Below are 18176 nucleotides of genomic sequence, written 5' to 3' on the forward strand. Positions count from 1 at the left end.
TTGGGTGGGAAGATGGAGGAACATAAGTGTACTTGTGTTTGGTGGTGACGACCAGGGTGAAGAGAGAAAGAAGAGAGAATGGAAGGGAATAGGAGACATGAGAAATATAAATATGATAGAAATTGCACGCGAGAACATATCTTATGCAGGGGACGGCAAACGGGAGAAAATAAGGGAAGGGGCAAGTTGAAGCTGCCTGGAGTGCGCTGGCGCAGTTTCGGGAAAGGAACTCAAGCATCCGAGACATCAGACACAAAATCAATTATCCACGCTTTCCAGCATGTACACCTCACCCGCCGGACCTAAAACGGATACGACCTAACCTCATCCTCCTTCTCGACCTCCAGCCCCGCCGCCACCTGCTCCTCATGCTTCCTGTCCAAGTACTCCAACAGGACATCCTCATACATCTCCTTACCCTTGTACTTGCTAACATCGTCGCCCCAACTCCTAATCGCACTCGCCAGCCTCCCAGGCACGTAAGGCTCCTCGGCAATCTCAGTAATAGGGTGAAAGTACGTGCGGATCGTAAACACCACACCGCCACTCCGCGGCAAGCGGCGTAAAGTCTGACGTTCAGAGCGGAAGTAATGGTTTTCAATTGCCTTGTTTTTCTCCGCTGAGAACCAGCCCACGGTACCTTTCTCGCCGTCTTCGTCACCGATAGACGACGACCATGGAAGCGAATCGTCGACTTGGATGAAATAGTTGTTCTGATTGGCCCTTTAGTATGCATGGAGCCGAAATGTGGGAAAGAGAAATGCGCTTACACGTTGCACTGGCCCGTTTGGCTGGACGCGGCGGAAGAAATTCATCATTCCTTTTTCCAGTTTGGTTCTGTAGCCGGGCACGTCGGCTGAGGTGTGGATCTCGCTCAATGGCATCCCGAATTTATCTTCAAGTTTCCAGAAACCGGCGAGTAGAATTGCTCCAGCCAGTAAGTAGTACTGCCCATCCTCCTTTTCAAACATGATGGCTAGATCATCCTGAACCATGCGCGCGGCCATTTGCATTGGGTCTTCTGCCAGCGGCCGTTCCTTGATATTGAATGATTCACCGGTGAGCAAGTTGACCATGCCGACGGGAGTGCGTTGGTAGAGGGAGGGGTAGCGTTCTGGGAGGTAGGCGCAGAATTCTTCGACGAGTTCCACTGCGCCGTCGAAAGCTGAGGGGTCGGTGTAGCAACTTTTCGAACCACGCTCAATGATACGTCGGGATTTGTCGGCGTGGAATTTCATGTACTGGTTGTCAAGCTCTTTGCCGTGTTAGGACATGTCTCTTCCCGACGGGAAGGCAAGGAGTCACTCACCTATCCACTCATCCCATGCCATGTTGCGGAGTCCCATCGTGATATGATATTGTCCATGTCTAAAAGGGCGGTATGGATTTGGTTTCGTGGTGTGAACGTCCCAGTCTGGAGCTGCGCGTGCATATGGCCGTCTGAATTCAACGGGATCCCATACTGTCACGATATTAAAAATGATTCAAAGTTGGCATGAGTTGATACATACCTCCAGGTTTCCTTGTAGGCGCCTTGAAAGAAGTGCGTGCTGCCGGTTTCTCAAGGTCTGGCGTCGCGGCCCTGCTTTGAGCCGGTTTCTTCAGATATTTGGTGGTTCTGACGAGAAGCCAAGCAGTTGCGCATATAAACAAAGAGGCATAGAAGACGAGTTTCGGACTGCTGGTAATTCGCTCCATCACTGAGCTAGAGTTGACTTCGCTACTGAACTTCCGAGCCCACTGCTGGCATTTTTGCATTTGTTTATCCATTTTCACAGAAGATCTTGGGAAATCAGGTATGATGAAAAGCCCGCGACAGGATCTTGCGAAAAGAGATTAAGTAGAACATGGTTGGAATCGTCAAGAATGTATATAAATTGTTAATGGCTCAAGAAAGAGTCGTTACTCCATAGTTGGGATAGTGCCCCCGCCTTGAATGTGGGGACTGTGTTATCGGACCTTGGGGAAACTTTCTCCACATCCGGCTAAAGGTTACAGCGATCTTATCAACGGTGATAGAAGACCACATCAGGAGAATAATTCTCGAGTTCCGAGTAATGTGAATGCTAAAGAGTAAAAGTTGGCAATGTTTCAATTGGACAAGAGTACTTGTGACACCAAAGACGGCTGAACATGTGAGCTCAAATTACGATAAAAGTCAGGTGCACCGAAGCACTAGTGGCGCCTTTGGATTTGGTATTAAAGAAAGGAAACATTTCGAAACTCAACTTTGGAACATCTTTTTGTCCAAGTCGATGACATGAATATTGATATGTTTGTGTATGTTATTGCTTCGGTGGTGTTCGTCATTATGCAATGAGACAATGCTCTGCACGTGACTTCACCAAAAGCATCTTTCATCCAGCTTATTCTGTTTGATGAGAGAAAGTATACACGAATCATACAACTTGCAATTGAAAATTACGAACCACCTCTACCTCTTCCATCCTGTTGGCCTTGAGGGTTCCATTGATTTGGCGCACCTCCTTGTGCATGTCCAAAGAACGCTGGGTTAATGAAAGCACCGCTGTGCAAAGGTGCTTGAGGGGGCATAGTTGGCCACATGTTTGGCATATTTGGCATATTTGGCATATTTGTGAAGGGCTGCTGATATTGTGGAGGTGGGGGGAATGGCCATGCTGGGAGCTGTGGTTGATGAGGTGAGTACGCTGCATTATTATATCCAGTAGGGGGGACGCTGGGAGAAGTTTGAGCGGGTAGATGAAAGCCTCTTCCTTGTGGTTGAAATTGGGGCGTGAAGTTTTGACCTGGGCTGGGATTCGGGGGCGGTTGTGGATAATTTGGGCGACCCTGTGGAGGAAGAGAGTGGCCACTGCTGCCTCCCCGTCGGTCTTGATATCCCCCTCTGCCTCGCACTCTATCTCCACGTCCCCTATCTCCGCGACCCCTTCCTCTGTCGCCTCTTCCCCGGCCTCTGGAAGTATCTCTATTTTGGTTGTGAGTATTCCCATTTGGACCACCTTGATATGCTCCTTCTTCTGGCGCCTCGCTACGTCCAATAGAATCAGCATACCCAACTGGCCGTGAGAGAGGCTTGTATGGACCATCATCGTCAGCGTCATCATAATCCAAGCCCCTGCTCGCGTCATAAGGCGTTTGATGCTGCTGTAATGGATGACCTCCGCGGCTTGAACCGCCATTTTGTTGTGACTTTCCACCCCTGCCACGTTTTGCCTGCTTAACTCTGCGCTTATGTTCCATTTCTGCCTCATCATCCGAGAACTCCATCTCCTCGTCGCCTACTTCCTCGTCATGCAGGTTAGAGGCATCTGAGCCCTTGTAAGCTTTCAAAGCTTGTGTGAAAACATATGTTGAATGTTGCTCTGCATAGAACACCTTCGTGCCAAGCTCCAATTTTGCTTCCGCAATCTCCCCAGCATTTGTGAATAAGACAGAGTATAGCGGTTGTTGACGCGTCCAAGAGTTTCAGAAACCACCCCAATCACACTTCTATCAGCAAGACATAAAACCGACGCGCTTTCGAGAACTCGGTATTCACCTGAAATTTTCGCCTTGACCAGCACAATGTTTTCGACAATTGCCTCGACAGCTCCTAGCTCCGTAATAGTCATATCTTCTGTAATCGTGACGTCTGGCTTGGGGATGACAACCTCCGGTATCTCGTTCTTCGTTCGTAGTTGAGCTCCTGCTCCTTTTGCTTTATTGCCCTCGTCATCTGAACCACCATCTCCTTCCATTAATATCCTAGCTTGTTCTTCGGGGCTCAAAAGCTTGTATGCATTGTCACCATCCTCGCTTTCGTCGGAGCTATCATCGCTGGACGAGTCATCCGAGGAGGATTCGATAGGTGAAGAGTCCATCTCCCATTCTTGAGATTCTTCTTCTAGGGCGGCGGGCTCAGAATTCGGCGGTTGCCCATTTTCTCCAGATGTCTGGGCTATAATTGAGTCGGTGGTGGGTTGGTCTACGGTGATTAATGCTGGGGTGGTGGTTTCACGCTGCTTGTCCAGAACGGCGGTGGGGTCGGCATTACTGGCACTGGCTTGGGCAGGTTTAACTGAGACATTTTGTGTATCGGGGATTGAAGTCGAGCTTTCAAGCGGCTGCAGGGTAGCCGGCGCTACTGTCTCTTCAACAGGATTTGAGGGATTATCGAGACCTCCCAATAGCGCTTCTAAAGCGTGAGTGAGGGGCGGGCTTGGATTGCGGTCCCTAGATTCCTGTTCAGACATGGGAGTGTCGTCTGTCGTCGCGGGAGGGTCGATATTTTCGGTCGCAAGTTCTTTCTCCGCAGACTGTAGTTTTCCATTCGTGATCAAATCATCTTTTGCAGTATGCGCAGCAATCTGTGTGGCATCTGGTTGAATCATTGGAGTGTCTTCTGTTGTTGCGCCTTGGGACTTTTCGGCTTCGACATTCTTCTCTAAACCTGCTGGGCCCCCGTTTCCAATTGGCGGACTGACTTCGGTAACGATATTGGCAGCTATGATATCCAAATCCATATTCTGGGTGTTCATACTGGAGATTGGGGGTTGTGAAATGTTAATATTCTCGATATCAGAAGTCGATCTCAGACTGAATGGACAAAACAAAATATTTCTGAACCCTGCTGGCGCTAGCGGCCGCACGCCGATGTCATCGATGTGGTGTGGGTCAAAATCGCGACCTCAAAGCTCAAGACAGCTGTCAGTCGCGAACCTTTGTCAAATAGGGGTGAAAATTCCATAAAATGCCTCCCAAGGTCATCCAAGCTCCCCCATCAAGTGGCTATTCTACAGTTCAACCAGCAAAGAGGAAGTCAGTATTTCACACCTGTTCTATTGAACCGTCCCGCACAGCTCCGAAGGAAGCTTAGCTGATTGTCCCAACAGACCTCCAACGCCTTTTGCAGTCAAGCCAATTGGTGCCTTCTATGTATTCCTAGCTGCGAACATCCTAGCTGCTCTATATGCCCCAATACAGGACTGCGATGAGACGTTTAATTACTGGGAGCCCGCACATTTTTTGAGCCATGGCTACGGGCTGCAGACGTGGGAGTACTCTCCAGTATACGCAATTCGAAGTTGGCTCTATGTTGCTTTGCATGCGTTGATTGGCAGCTTCAGACGTCTGCTGCCATTCTCAACGAAGGTTGGGATCATCAATCCAGCTTCACATCTCTATATTAATCTATTGCCAGGTTGCGGAGTTCTATTTCATCCGATATGCTCTAGCTTTTGTCTGCGCCCTCTGCCAAACACAAATGTTCCGCGTCATTAACAACATCTTGAATCCTCGGATTGCCATATTCTTTATTATGGCTAATGTATTCAGCCCTGGCATGTTCCATGCATCTGCTTCCTTCCTCCCATCGAGCTTCGCAATGTACACAACAATGTTGGGAATTGCAGCTTTTATGAACTGGAGAGGTGGTTTGAAGACAGCACAAGGCATCTTCTTTTTTGCCGTTGGGGGAATATTGGGATGGCCATTTTCAATGGCTTTATCAGCTCCGTTTTTGTTCGAAGAAATTGTCTTGGCCTTCTTGAGTAGCAAAGACGCCCTGATTGACGTGATCATGCGCTTCGTAAGAGGCATCGTAGCTGGCCTACTCGTATTGGTGTGTTGGAGCTCATATACTTATGATGATTCTTGCTAACGTTGCTGTGTAGCTCTTCGAATTTGTTATCTCTGGCTTCTTCTATAAAAAGATGGTGGTTGTCCCGCTGAACATTGTCCTTTACAATATCTTTAGCGGGCCTGGAAAGGGGCCAGAAATTTATGGCACAGAGCCTTGGCATTTCTACATAAGAAATCTTCTTCTCAACTTCAACATTTGGTTTGTGCTAGCTGTCGCTGCCCTTCCTCTGTTCATATTAAAGAAGATCTTCTCATCAGAAAAAGCCGTCGCAGTTACTGGACTTCGCAGCATCGTTTTCATGAGTCCATTCTACCTCTGGTTGGGTATCTTTACTTTCCAACCACACAAGGAGGAGCGCTTTATGTACCCCGCCTACCCAGCACTCACCCTAAATGCCGCGATGTCTTTGCACATCGTTCTTGCTGCTTTCGGTCAGTCGGACCCGAAGACATTAATTGGAAAGATACCAGCGAAACTCAAGCTTCTGGTCGTGAGTTTACTTGTCATTGGGTCAGTGGATGTTGGTGTCGCAAGAATATATGGCATATACACGGCATACTCTGCACCACTCAAGATATATGAACCTCTTCAAAACGGAACATTGGGAACGCGCGGAGACTCGGTTTGTTTCGGCAAAGAGTGGTACCGATTCCCCAGCACGTACCATCTCCCAAATAATATGCGTGCCAAGTTTATCAAGAGCGAGTTCGATGGCCTTCTACCAGGTCAGTTCGCAGAAGTAAAAACTGGTCATGGCCTCTGGGCCGGCGCTTGGCTCGAGCCAGCGGGCATGAACGACGAGAATATGGAAGATATGGGCAAATATGTAAGTTTACTGCATTGAAAAACCGCGCGTCTAACATAATATTGCAGGTCGATTTGCATACTTGTAGTTTCTTGGTTGATACCTATTACCCTGGGTCTAGTGCGTCTGAGTATGAACCCCATTACATCCTTGATGAAGAGAATTGGGAGCATGTTTCATGTCAGCCCTTCCTCGATGCGTCGCGAACTCACGTCCTTGGCCGAACAATCTGGCTGCCAAATCTCCCATTCGTGCCAGAGAAGTTCAAAAGGCACTGGGGACAGCACTGTTTGTTGAGGCGTAAGCAAAAGTAAGGAATTTATACCCTGTAATAAATAGGTTCAAATTGACTTATTGTTCGCTCGAGCATCATTATTGAGATGAGTTTCCGCGACTTGGGGAGGTGAGTCCTCCCAATACTCATATTATTCGATCCACAAACGAGGAGGATAACCACTACGCGCCTGGTAGGACAATCGCCGTTCCCCCATGAAGGTTTCTCCCTAATGCGATGCTCGCCAAAATCACAATTCGCCAATACCCTAAACTGGGTTCAGCACGTGACTGGCTTCGGAATCCACCTTCCGCGAATCCCTGGAATTTCCCCCGCCCACTGTATGCCAGGCAATTTTGTTTTCTATCACAAGGAGCAGCAAATTATTCCTTCTTCCAATCAGCCTGTTCGGTTCTATTTTATAGACACTTTCCACTACCATAGATCGCATGGCGTCCAGTACTACCTTGCTTGCAATCTGGTAAAATGCCGATAGATCACCCCGGCACTTCGGTCCGTACTTGGCTTTGTGACTAGATACATATTTGGTCTTTAAAGAACGTTGATCTCTCGCGTGCAAGAACAGAACAAAGCTTGTTTCATCTTCTATTTCTATTTTCGGGCCTTTTCTCATATATACTTCGAAATGCTTTCAGTAAGTCTTTCACTTCTGGCACTTTCGTCGGCTACTGTCGTTTACGCACAAGCTGCTGGTTATGCTCAGTGTAAGTATGAATGTCTGGCTTCTAGTGAACAACTCTAAAAATCACAGGTGGCGGAGTATCGTGGCAGGGTGCTACCACTTGCGCTGCTGGCTACACGTGCACGGTTTCTAGGTACGCAAACGTCCCACCCTTTTCAAATAACAAACTAAAGCTCCGACAGCGAATGTATACTTTCATATCCCCCTACCATCTACCCGAGCCCTAACTAATGTCCCAAAGACTATTCACAATGTCTCCCCGGCTCTGACTCAGCCTCAACCACCACCCTAGGGACTGGAAGCGCAACTCCCACGTCATCAAGCGGCAGCAGCCCAACCAACGGCCCAGGAACAACCCTCCAAACCGGCTACTACTGGATCCGCGCAGTCGAAGACCCCAACTTCCACAAATACCTACAAACGAGCCCCGAATACACACCCGGCACCGCCCTCCTCGCCGACTACACCACAGCCGGCCAATTCCAGATCGTTGACGGCCAGCTCGTCGAACTGATCACCGGCGGCCTGCTATACGCCGTTGTGGAGCCGCAGGCGAACTCCACGGTGAGCAAGTTGAGTCTGAGTTTTGGCACGGAGATGAATACGTATGGCACGTTTGCGTTTAGTGGGGATGCGGTGCAGTGGAGCATTCCTAGTATCAGCAGGCCGAATCTGAGCGCGTGGTTGGTTTGTGAGAATCAGACCTTGTGGATTAACCTGGGGGCGTATGCGTACATGACGCCTGCTGGGTGTGCGGATGAGACGGTATGTTTTGCTTCTTTTCGGGTGTGAGAACGAAATCGACAATCCAGAGCGCTGACACATTTTCAGATACATTACTATAATGGTGCAACCGCGGTTTCTTGAGAGTTCGACCTGTCTTGGCTTCTGGTACTAAAAAGAAGTGTTTGTTCAACGTTATGGCTTTGATATACGTAGCTCATGCGTATATATACACAGTTTTTCGTATCTTGTTATCCAACCATCATGTTTACGTGAAGAGGGGGCGTTAGCGCTGTTCTAGCGTGCTTGTATTTAGAGACCTCGGTTCTATCAATTCATCATCTATTGCACCTACGTATTATACTTCCAAAATCCCGACACAAACACCAGACACTTAGCATATATCTAAACAACACAAAGTGTACCTTTCGAAACTCCTCCAGTGAATCTTTTAACGAATAGGTTTAACGATCGTCAATTTTGAAATCCACATACTGCTTGTTGGAAATGAAAAATTCGCTGTTCCGCTTGTCGGCCGCCAGATTCGACATTTCTCTCCTCACAAGCATCTTCCAATATTCCTGTGCTCGATACGCAGTATCTCCAAAACTTTGCCATGTCGTGATCTTGAATTGTCCAGCTCCTTGCCCGTTGTATTGAATGTGCCATTTCGTCGGACAAGCTCGACATGTCCACAAGGTACTGACACCGGGAACTGTGGAGTCCATCTGTTTCTTTTCACTCGGCGCTGGCGTGCAGAACATGCTAGGCGCTGGTATACCTGCACGGAGCGAAAGAGGGGCAGCTGTCGCGATCGAATGGCACAATAGACCACAGGGAAGCCTGCTCTTGGTATAACGCCCTGGCTCTGCTTTCTGCGTGCTGGTTGTCTGATGTGGACATAGACGGACCTTGAGATCGATGATATCAGCTACGCGGAGTGGAGATCTGGGACTCGTGCCACGGAAAACATGTTCATGTTTGAGCACTAAATGCTTCCCTATTTGTCGTCCAGAGGAATTCATGGTGTGGGTGAGCCGTTCGCGCGGGATGGTGAAGTTCCCACCCAAAAGCTCGATGAGAGGGCCAGGTTTATCTCCAGGATGCGGTGTCAACGACTTACGAGCCTCCACGATGTGCTCCCAGACAAGGCTATACCCACCATAAATGCCGCTCGCAATCGGGGTATAGTCGATATAGGCAAAGGGCCCAAAGCAGCTGTTTGTGAACTTGGTCTTTCGGTGCTCCCGTGGAGGTTTCAGCGGCGGATGCAACACCGCGCATACAGTGCAGTCAACCAGATGAGGTGCATCTCGGACGAGCAGCGTGAGCAGTGAATATAGGGGTCCAAGCGTACTGTGCGAATCGTGGTCCCAACCTCGTCGTCTGGGGCGGCATTCGAGCCATGATTCGGTTCCCACAAAGCTTAAAATCTCCTTGCAAGTGAGACTTAGGCACGTCAATGCGTCGGGCTCCAAAAAGGATGTGATCCCATCGAAGCTTTCCTTTGGGAGGTTCAAAAGCCGAACATTTTGATTCGGTCCATTCTCCGCTTGATATGATTTCTGGAGGTAAGACGGAAGTTCCTTTTTGACTCGTTTCCTGCTCTTGCCGTTTGCGGCGTTCTCGCTCTCCCTCTTCTCTTCCGCTTCTAGTACTGCCTTTCTCTTGCTCTGCCGTATTGGTGCAACTTTGCTGGTCGCTGTTTCTGGGATTGCTTTCCTCTTACTCTGGCGTGTTAGTGCAGCGCTGCTGGTCGCTGTTGCCTGATCCTTTGTCGATTCGCTTTGAGCACCGCGTCGAGTCGACTTCCGGGTTGCCACCATGGTTGATGGAGAATGAGACAAGAGCGATCAAGCGTTTTCTTTCTTGAATAATCGAGATGTCGGCAAAATGTTATGTGCCAAGAATTATATAAGTCTACAAGTCGGAACGATCCGATCCTATGGGTTGAAATAAAGTTAGGCTGCAACCCCTGCATCAAGTCGGGAGGGATGAGACGAACTCCGCGTCCGTGCTTCCCCTTTTTTTTAAGGTGGACTAAGCTTGCTATCTGCTAAGATCACTTGTTCAAATGTATAAAACATCCACATAATCCGTGATACTTATACATCCACATAATCCGTGAGACTTTTATGAAACAGCGATATATAGTAGAGAATCTGTTAATATAGTACTTCATCTCGTAATAAAAGATTGACTCCTTTTTAAACTATACTCTTAATAAACAAAGTCTATACACTACACGTCTATCTAATTGGCACATCCTTGAAATTCATGGCAGCTGTACTTTTACAGTTATACTTCAATAAATACAGAATAAGCTATTGATCTTATCCGAAAGAGGCCCAGCAAAAGAGCTGACTTAGCAAATTAGTCGAGTCTTGCCCTATAAGTGCCCATTGCCTATTCGCGTACCATGGCGAGGTAAGTGCAACGATTTATTCCATTTTTGGGCTCATGGACTAGAGCTAAGCACACCAACTTTTACAAACTATTGAAGGTAGATATTGTGCTTATATCGTAACAATAAACAGACCACCTCGAGCGGAATATGAATGAACCTGAAGGTTAGACATTCCTGCACGGGGGAGTCATTAATAGTGAGGTTCTGCTTTCAATCAAATGAAAGACTACATGATAGAAACAACAGCACGTACATAACGGTTTCAGCAACATGCCAGAGTATAATACTATAAGCGGACAGAATCTAAACAGGATAGACTAGCACTTATCTGTACTGTATCCAAACAGCCGCCTTGGGAAGCCCCCTCCTCGGAAAGTATCCGTCTTCGTACTAATGTATTTGTCTATGGCAATGGTTGCGTTCACTGTCTAATGCATGAGTTGAAGTTTACACAAGGGTGGTCCTTAGTCACCCTTCTTTTGTGAGCTTCAATGACCCTTGTTAGTCAAATACATGCAAGCCCAAATAGGAGGTGATTAAATTAAATACTCTTGAGCAAATTCTATATCATACCCAAAGCGACGCATGATTGGATCAGATTTGGTTCGCTTGACATTGGCAATCGGTGATGGGTTTACGCTCCAATGACTAAAGCACCAAAGTTTTTTTATCCTTCCTCCACCACCATCATCGTCCTCATCATCAGCATCCTCTTTCATAAAGTCCACCATCTGTGAACCGTGGTGCAAACACCGCCTTCTCAGAGTTATGCGAAATAGCAACTTAACCTATACATCCCCGATAAAAAAGTGCGGAATCGGGATGCTTGACTATGTTGCAAAATCTGTAGTGTCTGTCTTTTGTAGTTTTCCAGGTAGCTGGTTGCTAGAGAGCCAGTAAAATTCTCATATTAGTCTTGCATGAAATCACGCCGCTCGTCACTTGCAGCGTTAACAAGACATTGGCATCCATGCTTCGATGATATGAGAAAAGATGAACACTTGCGGAGAAGTTGCCGCCCCGTTTTCTGTGACAACCATCACGCGCTATATCTTAAATCGCGGATGACAACCTCACTGCGTGAACTGTGCGGGAATAGTCGTTCCACGTTTTCAGATTTTCAAAGGGACAGGCGTAAAAGAGGCAAATCCGGAGGAACTATAAGCAAGTAAGGCACACCGTTTTCTGTCATGAAGTCGGGAAAAGTACCGGGAGTCTGAATTGTCTGAACCCCACGCGGAGGATGAGACAAAATATGACGTTTGCGGCATTCGGGATAGAGAACGGTTCTTCGATTATTGACAGCATCTCTCCACGTGGCACACCAAATCTGAGATTGGCAGGAGGGTGGAGACAGACTGCTGATCTCTTTCCCCCTCTGTTCCTCTACCGAGATCATGCCTAGTCTGGTCTCGTGCTCCTTTTATCGTACAGTAGGGATTCATCAGCAAGTCTATTTTTATATACTTTAGCATAAAATATAGAAGTAAGTCTTGGAGATTCAAATAGGAGGTGATAGACAAATTACCGACCACGAGGTGGTGCGAGTACGGGGGTATAGTATACGTGGGTATGCTTGAGATCAGACAAGATCATAGCGCCTAAAGCGCGTAAACTAAACTATATCAGATTTAGCGTGAAGCTTGAATCCACATCCTGCCAAATCCAAGTACCTCGCATAAATTTACATGCGTAAAACTTCATTGTTGCAATAATAACACCTTTTTTGAGAACGACATTTCTGAGTCCTTGATAGCTATATCCCCAAAGCAATGGTAGATTGGAGAGGAGGCCCTCCCCCTTTTAGGCCTGTTGCATCCTCCCGTCCGATGTTTGTTTGTCAACCACCAGATCCACCACCCAAAATGGACAAGCGTCCGGAGTAGTGAAACAGAGCATTGCGAAGAATCACAGGGTCAATACTATCAGCTTTTGGGAGGATTTAATGATCGCCAGTGTCTTTCATTTCAGTACTGTACTGTACTCAGTCCTAGCCTCATAGGGAGTCTGCAGGTCTCTTGAAACGTTGCAGAGTCGTCATTGAGTACCGTCTTACATGATTGTAAAGTCAATACTGAGGAGTTCTCTCGAACCATCATAGTGCCATTATGAATCGGCTTTCTCAAAATTATAACTTTTCATACTCAGCAGGTCTGTCGAAAGTTGCAATTCTCCCAGAGTTTACGGCATTAGTGCTTAGTAGTCTCTTACCAATTACAGGGTTGAGTACGCAAGACGACGGAGTAAGCAGTATCGGGTAGTCGCGGGTATCGAGATAATCACAGGATCGGTGCCCAACCCAACCCAATCTGTCAAAGAGTTGTCGAGTCAGTACTACTCTATTCCACGACCCGCCGTCAAAGATTGCAGGGTTAGTTAGTATCAAGCGACGGTCCGGGGGGTGGTAGGACCAATGCTACGCAGCCATTCAAAACAATGTGGGGTGCAGTCCTGCAGGCTTTTCGGAGATTGCGGGGTGCAGCTACTCGTAAAGAGGAAACAAAAAAGTTAATAAAAAAAGGCGGGGTCGCAAACAAGATACTTCGTGCTGCTCGATGTTCACCTCAGGGGCTATGGTCCCTGCAGTAGAGCAGAGGACCACCACCAGGACTCTTGCTGCAAGGGCCAAGCGGGCGATTGTCGGAAGTTACGCCTTCTCATACTGATAGCCCTTTTTGGATTTGGCGACGCTATGGGTCATCTTGATATGGAGTTTGAGCGACACAGGCCCGCCAACTTGTCCGAATCCGCTTTGAATAGGTATACAAATAGCTACAAACGCCATGTTTCTATCAGACCCGCAGCTTCTTCTATGCCCCAGCTCTAAGATACTTTTAAGCGCGCTGCAACGGTTTCAATCATGGCTTCGTCTCTCAAATATGTCTTCTGCCTTCTCCTTGCGAGCTCCGTCTCTGCCTTGGTCCATCCAGGCATGCTTCATACCGATGATGACTTTACACGCATGCAGTCAAAGGTTGACGCCAGTGCCACGCCCTGGATAATTGGATGGGACCTGCTCATTGCCAATTCTCATTCCCAACCAACCTACACCGCGAATCCTCTCCCCATCGTCTACCGCGGCAGCGACGGCGTTCATGCTGAGAACTACGGTACTCTTTACAATGATGTCGCAGCAGCCTATGCTCTTGCCTTACGTTGGAAGATTCAAGACGATGATGAGTTTGCCGATGCTGCTGTAGCCATATTTGTAACGAACCCCTTTCTTTGTTGCTTGGCTTTGCTTTTTCGGCTCCCGAGTGTTCCATCTCCTCAGCTCTTGCTCTCTACAGAAAAAATTATACTAATTTGGTACAGAATGCATGGTCATCCACATTGACATCCATCCAAGGAGACTCTGACGCAGCTCTGGCAGCGGGTATCTACGGATATGAATTTGCTAACGCGGCCGAGATTGTGCGCAGCTACAGCGGATGGGCTGCAGCCGACCAGGTCAAATTTCAGACCATGCTGCATGACGTCTTTTTCAGCATCAACTATGACTTCCTAAACCGGCACGATGGACAAACCGACCCAGACGTATATTTTGCCGGTTGGGATTTGTGTCAAGTAGCCTCAATCATGTCGATCGGGATCTTCAACGACAACGAAACAATGTACGAATATGCAGTGGACTACTTCAAGAGCGGCGTCGGTAACGGCAACGTCCACAAGGCTATCTGGGTTACCTACGACGTTGATGGGGAGACGCTTGGCCAGTGTCAGGAATCCGGTCGTGACCAAGGCCATTCGACCCTGGACATCGGATTGCTTGGTGTCATTGCCCAGATGGCATACAACCAGGGCGACGATCTGTTCGCGTACGAAAGCAACCTCATCTTAGCTGGCAGCGAGTACACGGCCAAATACAACGTCGGCTACGACGTACCGTACACGGAGTATACCAACAGCTATCCGACGGACGAGCCGATCATCTCCAACTACTCGAGGGGTTCTCTCCGGCCTACCGATGAGCTGCTCTACGCTCACTATCATGATTTGAAGGGCTTGGATGCCTGGTATACGGGTCTCTACAGGGATATGGTCAACAACTCGACGGGTGGGGCAGAGGGCGGCGGTGGAAACTATGGGTCCGATAGTGGTGGTTATGATCAATTGGGATACGGCACTCTGACCTTCCGACTTTCAGCAGCATAGCTAACCAATATGGGTGCGGATTCGAGATCCGATTGAAGGAATTCCAACCCATTAGGATGTTTAACAAATCAGGAGGAAGGCTAATTCAACATTAGCCAGGTAATATTTAAGCGGTCATTTTCCAAAATGTCTACAAAGCTTGTACATACGGATTTTGTATATAAAATATCTTTGTGTATAGTCAACCTTTTGAAAAATGGAATCAACTCTAATTTTGATTTATATGCAATGATCACCCACCTGTAAGAAGTTTGTTGTTCTGTCTAGTCTGAAGCAAATGTTCTGGTACGCGGCCTTTGCATTGGCTCAGTGCGTGGGATGATGTGCAAGATATTAGTGACACCAACAACAGTTTCACCAATACGATGAATTTTGAGTTTCGTTCCTAATTTTCTTGGACATAATATTGTGGGAGAAGTCAAATTGGGCAATTAAAGTAATGGGAATAAGGGGCTGGTAGATTTCATGTTACCAATATTGTAGATGTGATGTTGGAGCCGCGTGGAGCAGGGGGCCAGGGCACAGTTACTGTACGGTGTAGGTAGCCCGCAGGTAGCCGCATGCTTATATAATCATGTCGTTGTCTCTTAGATGCTGCTAGGAAGCTGTAAAAGATCGCTGAATGTTGTTAGCATGATTGAACGATGTGATTTACGCACACTGAATGATATTGAACTGCTCAGGTATGTTTCAGTATGAATCAGTAATATCATCTGCATGCTAAGCTGAACAAGAAATGTAGTTCAATCATCCTCAATCACAGCTGCCCACTGCTCGTTCATACATGTCAATTTTCAAATGCAACCTTTATCACCAACATTTTCCGTATTAGGTCGGTGACAGCAACATAGCCTCATCCTTCAGTTCCTAACGCGTGTCAGGCAATATGAACAAAGAGTTCTCATATAGGTGGGTGTGATCGAAACACTTCATCATCTCGTATCTGCTCTGCCTCCTCCATAGTGCACGGAGCTTAGTAACGAAAAGGACGGATTCAATAACGAGCCTTCATCTTGGTGCTACTGTTTCGGCCATGGTCCATTTGCAACGATTAGCGGTTCAATAACCAGTTTCTGTGCTTTCCCAGCGTTACCAATTCAGACTATTTCGTTCACGACGTATTCAACCCCACTCAACACGGCTTGTGTTGTTACTTCGTAAGTAAATCACCACCCAACGCGATAGTCACTAACTTGGATTAGGATGTCACTTACCCTTAGCGAGCCTGCCTCGATGCATTCTTATCGCCAGTGTGGCGAAATAATGGTTAGGTTTCTCACAAGAAGCACATCCGGCACAATCTACATTGCTTGTGACGAACTACCACTTTCTCAACCATCACCACAACGGCCCTCAATCCTACACCAACTGAGTCGCCAAAGTGCTTTCCCACGCATTCGGTTGATAAAGGCCCCGCGGGACCAGATGATGAAGTGCTTAAAATCATCGCAGGCGGCATGTCGCCTGGTCTACAAGATATTTGCAACGGTACTATGTCGGTGTGGATGGGCCATTGGCATGGGGGTGATAATACTCCGACCGGGAGCAATTATCTACAGTCTGGAATTATAATCAATCTCGATGTCCCAGATGAGTGCAAATATTTCTGGAAGGGGGGACTGTCTCCACTGCAGCTGATTCTTTGTGCTTTGCCACAATAAGAACTTGTCGGTAAATGCCCTTGCAATGGTGGGTCGAAGAATACTGTTTGTGGCCAGTGGTAGTTACAAAGCTGCCCTAATACCATGCCCCATTGCCCAGTTGGTGATCCTGGCTATCCTAAGTCATAGGCTAAGTTGTTGAACCTCGTTTTAGGCCCGATAGCAAGGATTTCGCGCATATAGCCGAGGGCTGATCAAGAGTGAAGCCGTCTACGTCAGCAGGTTGAAGTTAAGGGATACGAGGTTAAGGTGCTGGTGCTGTCGCTTGACCCTCAAAAAACATGACATTTAGGCCTGATGGCAGGGTTTTCGCGTCGTAGAATTTCCATGGTCTACGGTTCCTCTAGCTATCAATACTTATTTATTGTGCTAAAAGAGCTACTGAGACAGCTTTGACATTTTTGGATACTATGCTCCTTTCCAGGGAAGCGGAAATGAAAATTGTGTTTCTTAACTGCATCTTAGATTGCTGGAGGGTCGTGAATTTGTATAAACCAAGGCTCCGAGTAGGGGTGGCATAGGCTGCCATGGTGAGTCAAATTTCCAGAGCTCACACCAAAGTTATCACATATATCAGCTAAAATCGCGGCAAAGAATAGTCTTGGCAGGCAAAACGTATTTTCTATCCGCTCTTAGCAATTTGCCACGTTTGATGCCTAGCAGAGATTCCCTACAGCTACCGAAACTCCCAAACCCATATCAAAGTGACGCTAGAATCCAAACCATGGCGTTTTCTTCGCATCACAATAATTAACGGCTGTCACTGTTTTTTTGGGCAGAGTGACTGTGACTCCAGATGCCGTTACCGTTGCAGTTATCGTTGTAGTTCCTCCCGATATCGTTACAGTTTTCCTTTCCTCCATGGCCAATGTGACGATAGCTGGCATGGTATGCAGATGGTGATTAACAATGTCTCCGAGAAAGCAAACAGCCCCTTGCTCTGTCTCTGCCATGCCGTTTTCTGGGAATGCAAATGGCGGTGCAATAACGGTGTTTGTCGTGGGTTTGAACTATATTATGTTAGATCATGGCTCTACTAGTGGGACTGGTGCGCGAGAAAGGAAACATATAACCTCAGTAGACTTACAAAACCTCCGCACACAAAGAACCCCACCACGGCAAAGACAACAACAGCAACCGAGAAAAATATCTGCAGAACTCTGATCCGTTTCTGTAGTCCAACTGCAACATTCTTCTTCTCCCTGTAGCGGAGCTCTGTCTGTGCAATTAATGATTGACTCTCTCGAATAACATTGTCCTTCGAAATCTGCAGCTGCTGGTGTATAAGCAAGGTCTGCTCCAGGTGTGAACATCGATTCTCGTAGTGCTGGGCTCGTCGTCGCCGGTACTCGACACCGTCGGCTGCGGAATAGGCTGGGGGGGTGGCGTCGCCATCGTTTGCTTGTGCGGGACTATCGTCGAGTGCTTGTGGTTCGAGAGGCTGATCAATTTGGTCTGCCGGCGCAGGGATTCCCACAATGGCTGGTTCGTGGGGCGCTGGTAGTTCGAGCGGCTGCGAGATTGGCACTGAATCGTCCGCAGAATCTAACTGTGTAGCCTGCGACATGGTGTAGGTAGAGCGCTAAGGTGGGAATTGACAGAGCTGGAAATCTGGCAATTTTGACGTGTCGTTGTAGATGTCGAGAATCGAGATGTTGTGTTGAGGCAAAGTGAATCTGTGAATTGGGCTGTCCATGTCTTTGAACGAAATCGCGAGGGCGGTGGGGAACGGGGATAGCTTCATTGTTTCGCTGGCCTAGCATGACATGTTAACTACGGTATACTGAAAAGCTTAAGATATACTTATATAAGGGGATACTGATTTGAGGTTCAGAGCGAGCATGGA

The 18176-nt window shown here is 47.6% G+C and overlaps 6 protein-coding genes across 6 annotated transcripts; 3 read left to right on the plus strand and 3 right to left on the minus strand.

Annotated features, from left to right (window-relative positions):
* Positions 1 to 302: 302 nt before the first annotated feature.
* LHYA1_G005831 (uncharacterized protein) lies at positions 303 to 1770 on the minus strand (the record flags this gene model as incomplete). Its single annotated transcript, XM_031150775.1, has 4 exons — positions 303 to 713; positions 771 to 1255; positions 1310 to 1462; positions 1512 to 1770. 4 exons carry the CDS (start codon positions 1768 to 1770, stop codon positions 303 to 305), a joined length of 1308 nt encoding a protein of 435 aa, XP_031003709.1.
* A 651-nt stretch (positions 1771 to 2421) lies between these two features.
* On the minus strand, positions 2422 to 4499 carry naf1 (H/ACA ribonucleoprotein complex non-core subunit; the record flags this gene model as incomplete). Its single annotated transcript, XM_031150776.1, has 2 exons — positions 2422 to 3390; positions 3435 to 4499. The coding sequence occupies 2 exons, from the start codon at positions 4497 to 4499 to the stop codon at positions 2422 to 2424; spliced, it is 2034 nt and encodes a 677-aa protein (XP_031003706.1).
* Positions 4500 to 4711: 212 nt separating this feature from the next.
* alg9 (Alpha-1,2-mannosyltransferase) lies at positions 4712 to 6721 on the plus strand (the record flags this gene model as incomplete). Its single annotated transcript, XM_031150777.1, has 5 exons — positions 4712 to 4779; positions 4854 to 5112; positions 5162 to 5581; positions 5634 to 6428; positions 6476 to 6721. The coding sequence occupies 5 exons, from the start codon at positions 4712 to 4714 to the stop codon at positions 6719 to 6721; spliced, it is 1788 nt and encodes a 595-aa protein (XP_031003707.1).
* Positions 6722 to 7327: 606 nt separating this feature from the next.
* On the plus strand, positions 7328 to 8251 carry XYLD (Endo-1,4-beta-xylanase D; the record flags this gene model as incomplete). The annotated part of the gene is made up of 5 exons (XM_031150778.1): positions 7328 to 7406; positions 7454 to 7517; positions 7567 to 7571; positions 7626 to 8149; positions 8216 to 8251. 5 exons carry the CDS (start codon positions 7328 to 7330, stop codon positions 8249 to 8251), a joined length of 708 nt encoding a protein of 235 aa, XP_031003702.1.
* A 320-nt stretch (positions 8252 to 8571) lies between these two features.
* On the minus strand, positions 8572 to 9933 carry LHYA1_G005835 (uncharacterized protein; the record flags this gene model as incomplete). Its single annotated transcript, XM_031150779.1, has 1 exon — positions 8572 to 9933. One exon carries the CDS (start codon positions 9931 to 9933, stop codon positions 8572 to 8574), a length of 1362 nt encoding a protein of 453 aa, XP_031003705.1.
* Positions 9934 to 13374: 3441 nt separating this feature from the next.
* Positions 13375 to 14669, plus strand: LHYA1_G005836 (uncharacterized protein; the record flags this gene model as incomplete). The annotated part of the gene is made up of 2 exons (XM_031150780.1): positions 13375 to 13722; positions 13830 to 14669. The coding sequence occupies 2 exons, from the start codon at positions 13375 to 13377 to the stop codon at positions 14667 to 14669; spliced, it is 1188 nt and encodes a 395-aa protein (XP_031003703.1).
* Between the last annotated feature and the right edge of the window lie 3507 nt (positions 14670 to 18176).

The sequence above is a fragment of the Lachnellula hyalina genome (genome assembly GCF_007821495.1).
Source record: "Lachnellula hyalina strain CBS 185.66 chromosome Unknown contig00113, whole genome shotgun sequence".
Lineage (NCBI taxonomy): Eukaryota > Fungi > Ascomycota > Leotiomycetes > Helotiales > Lachnaceae > Lachnellula > Lachnellula hyalina.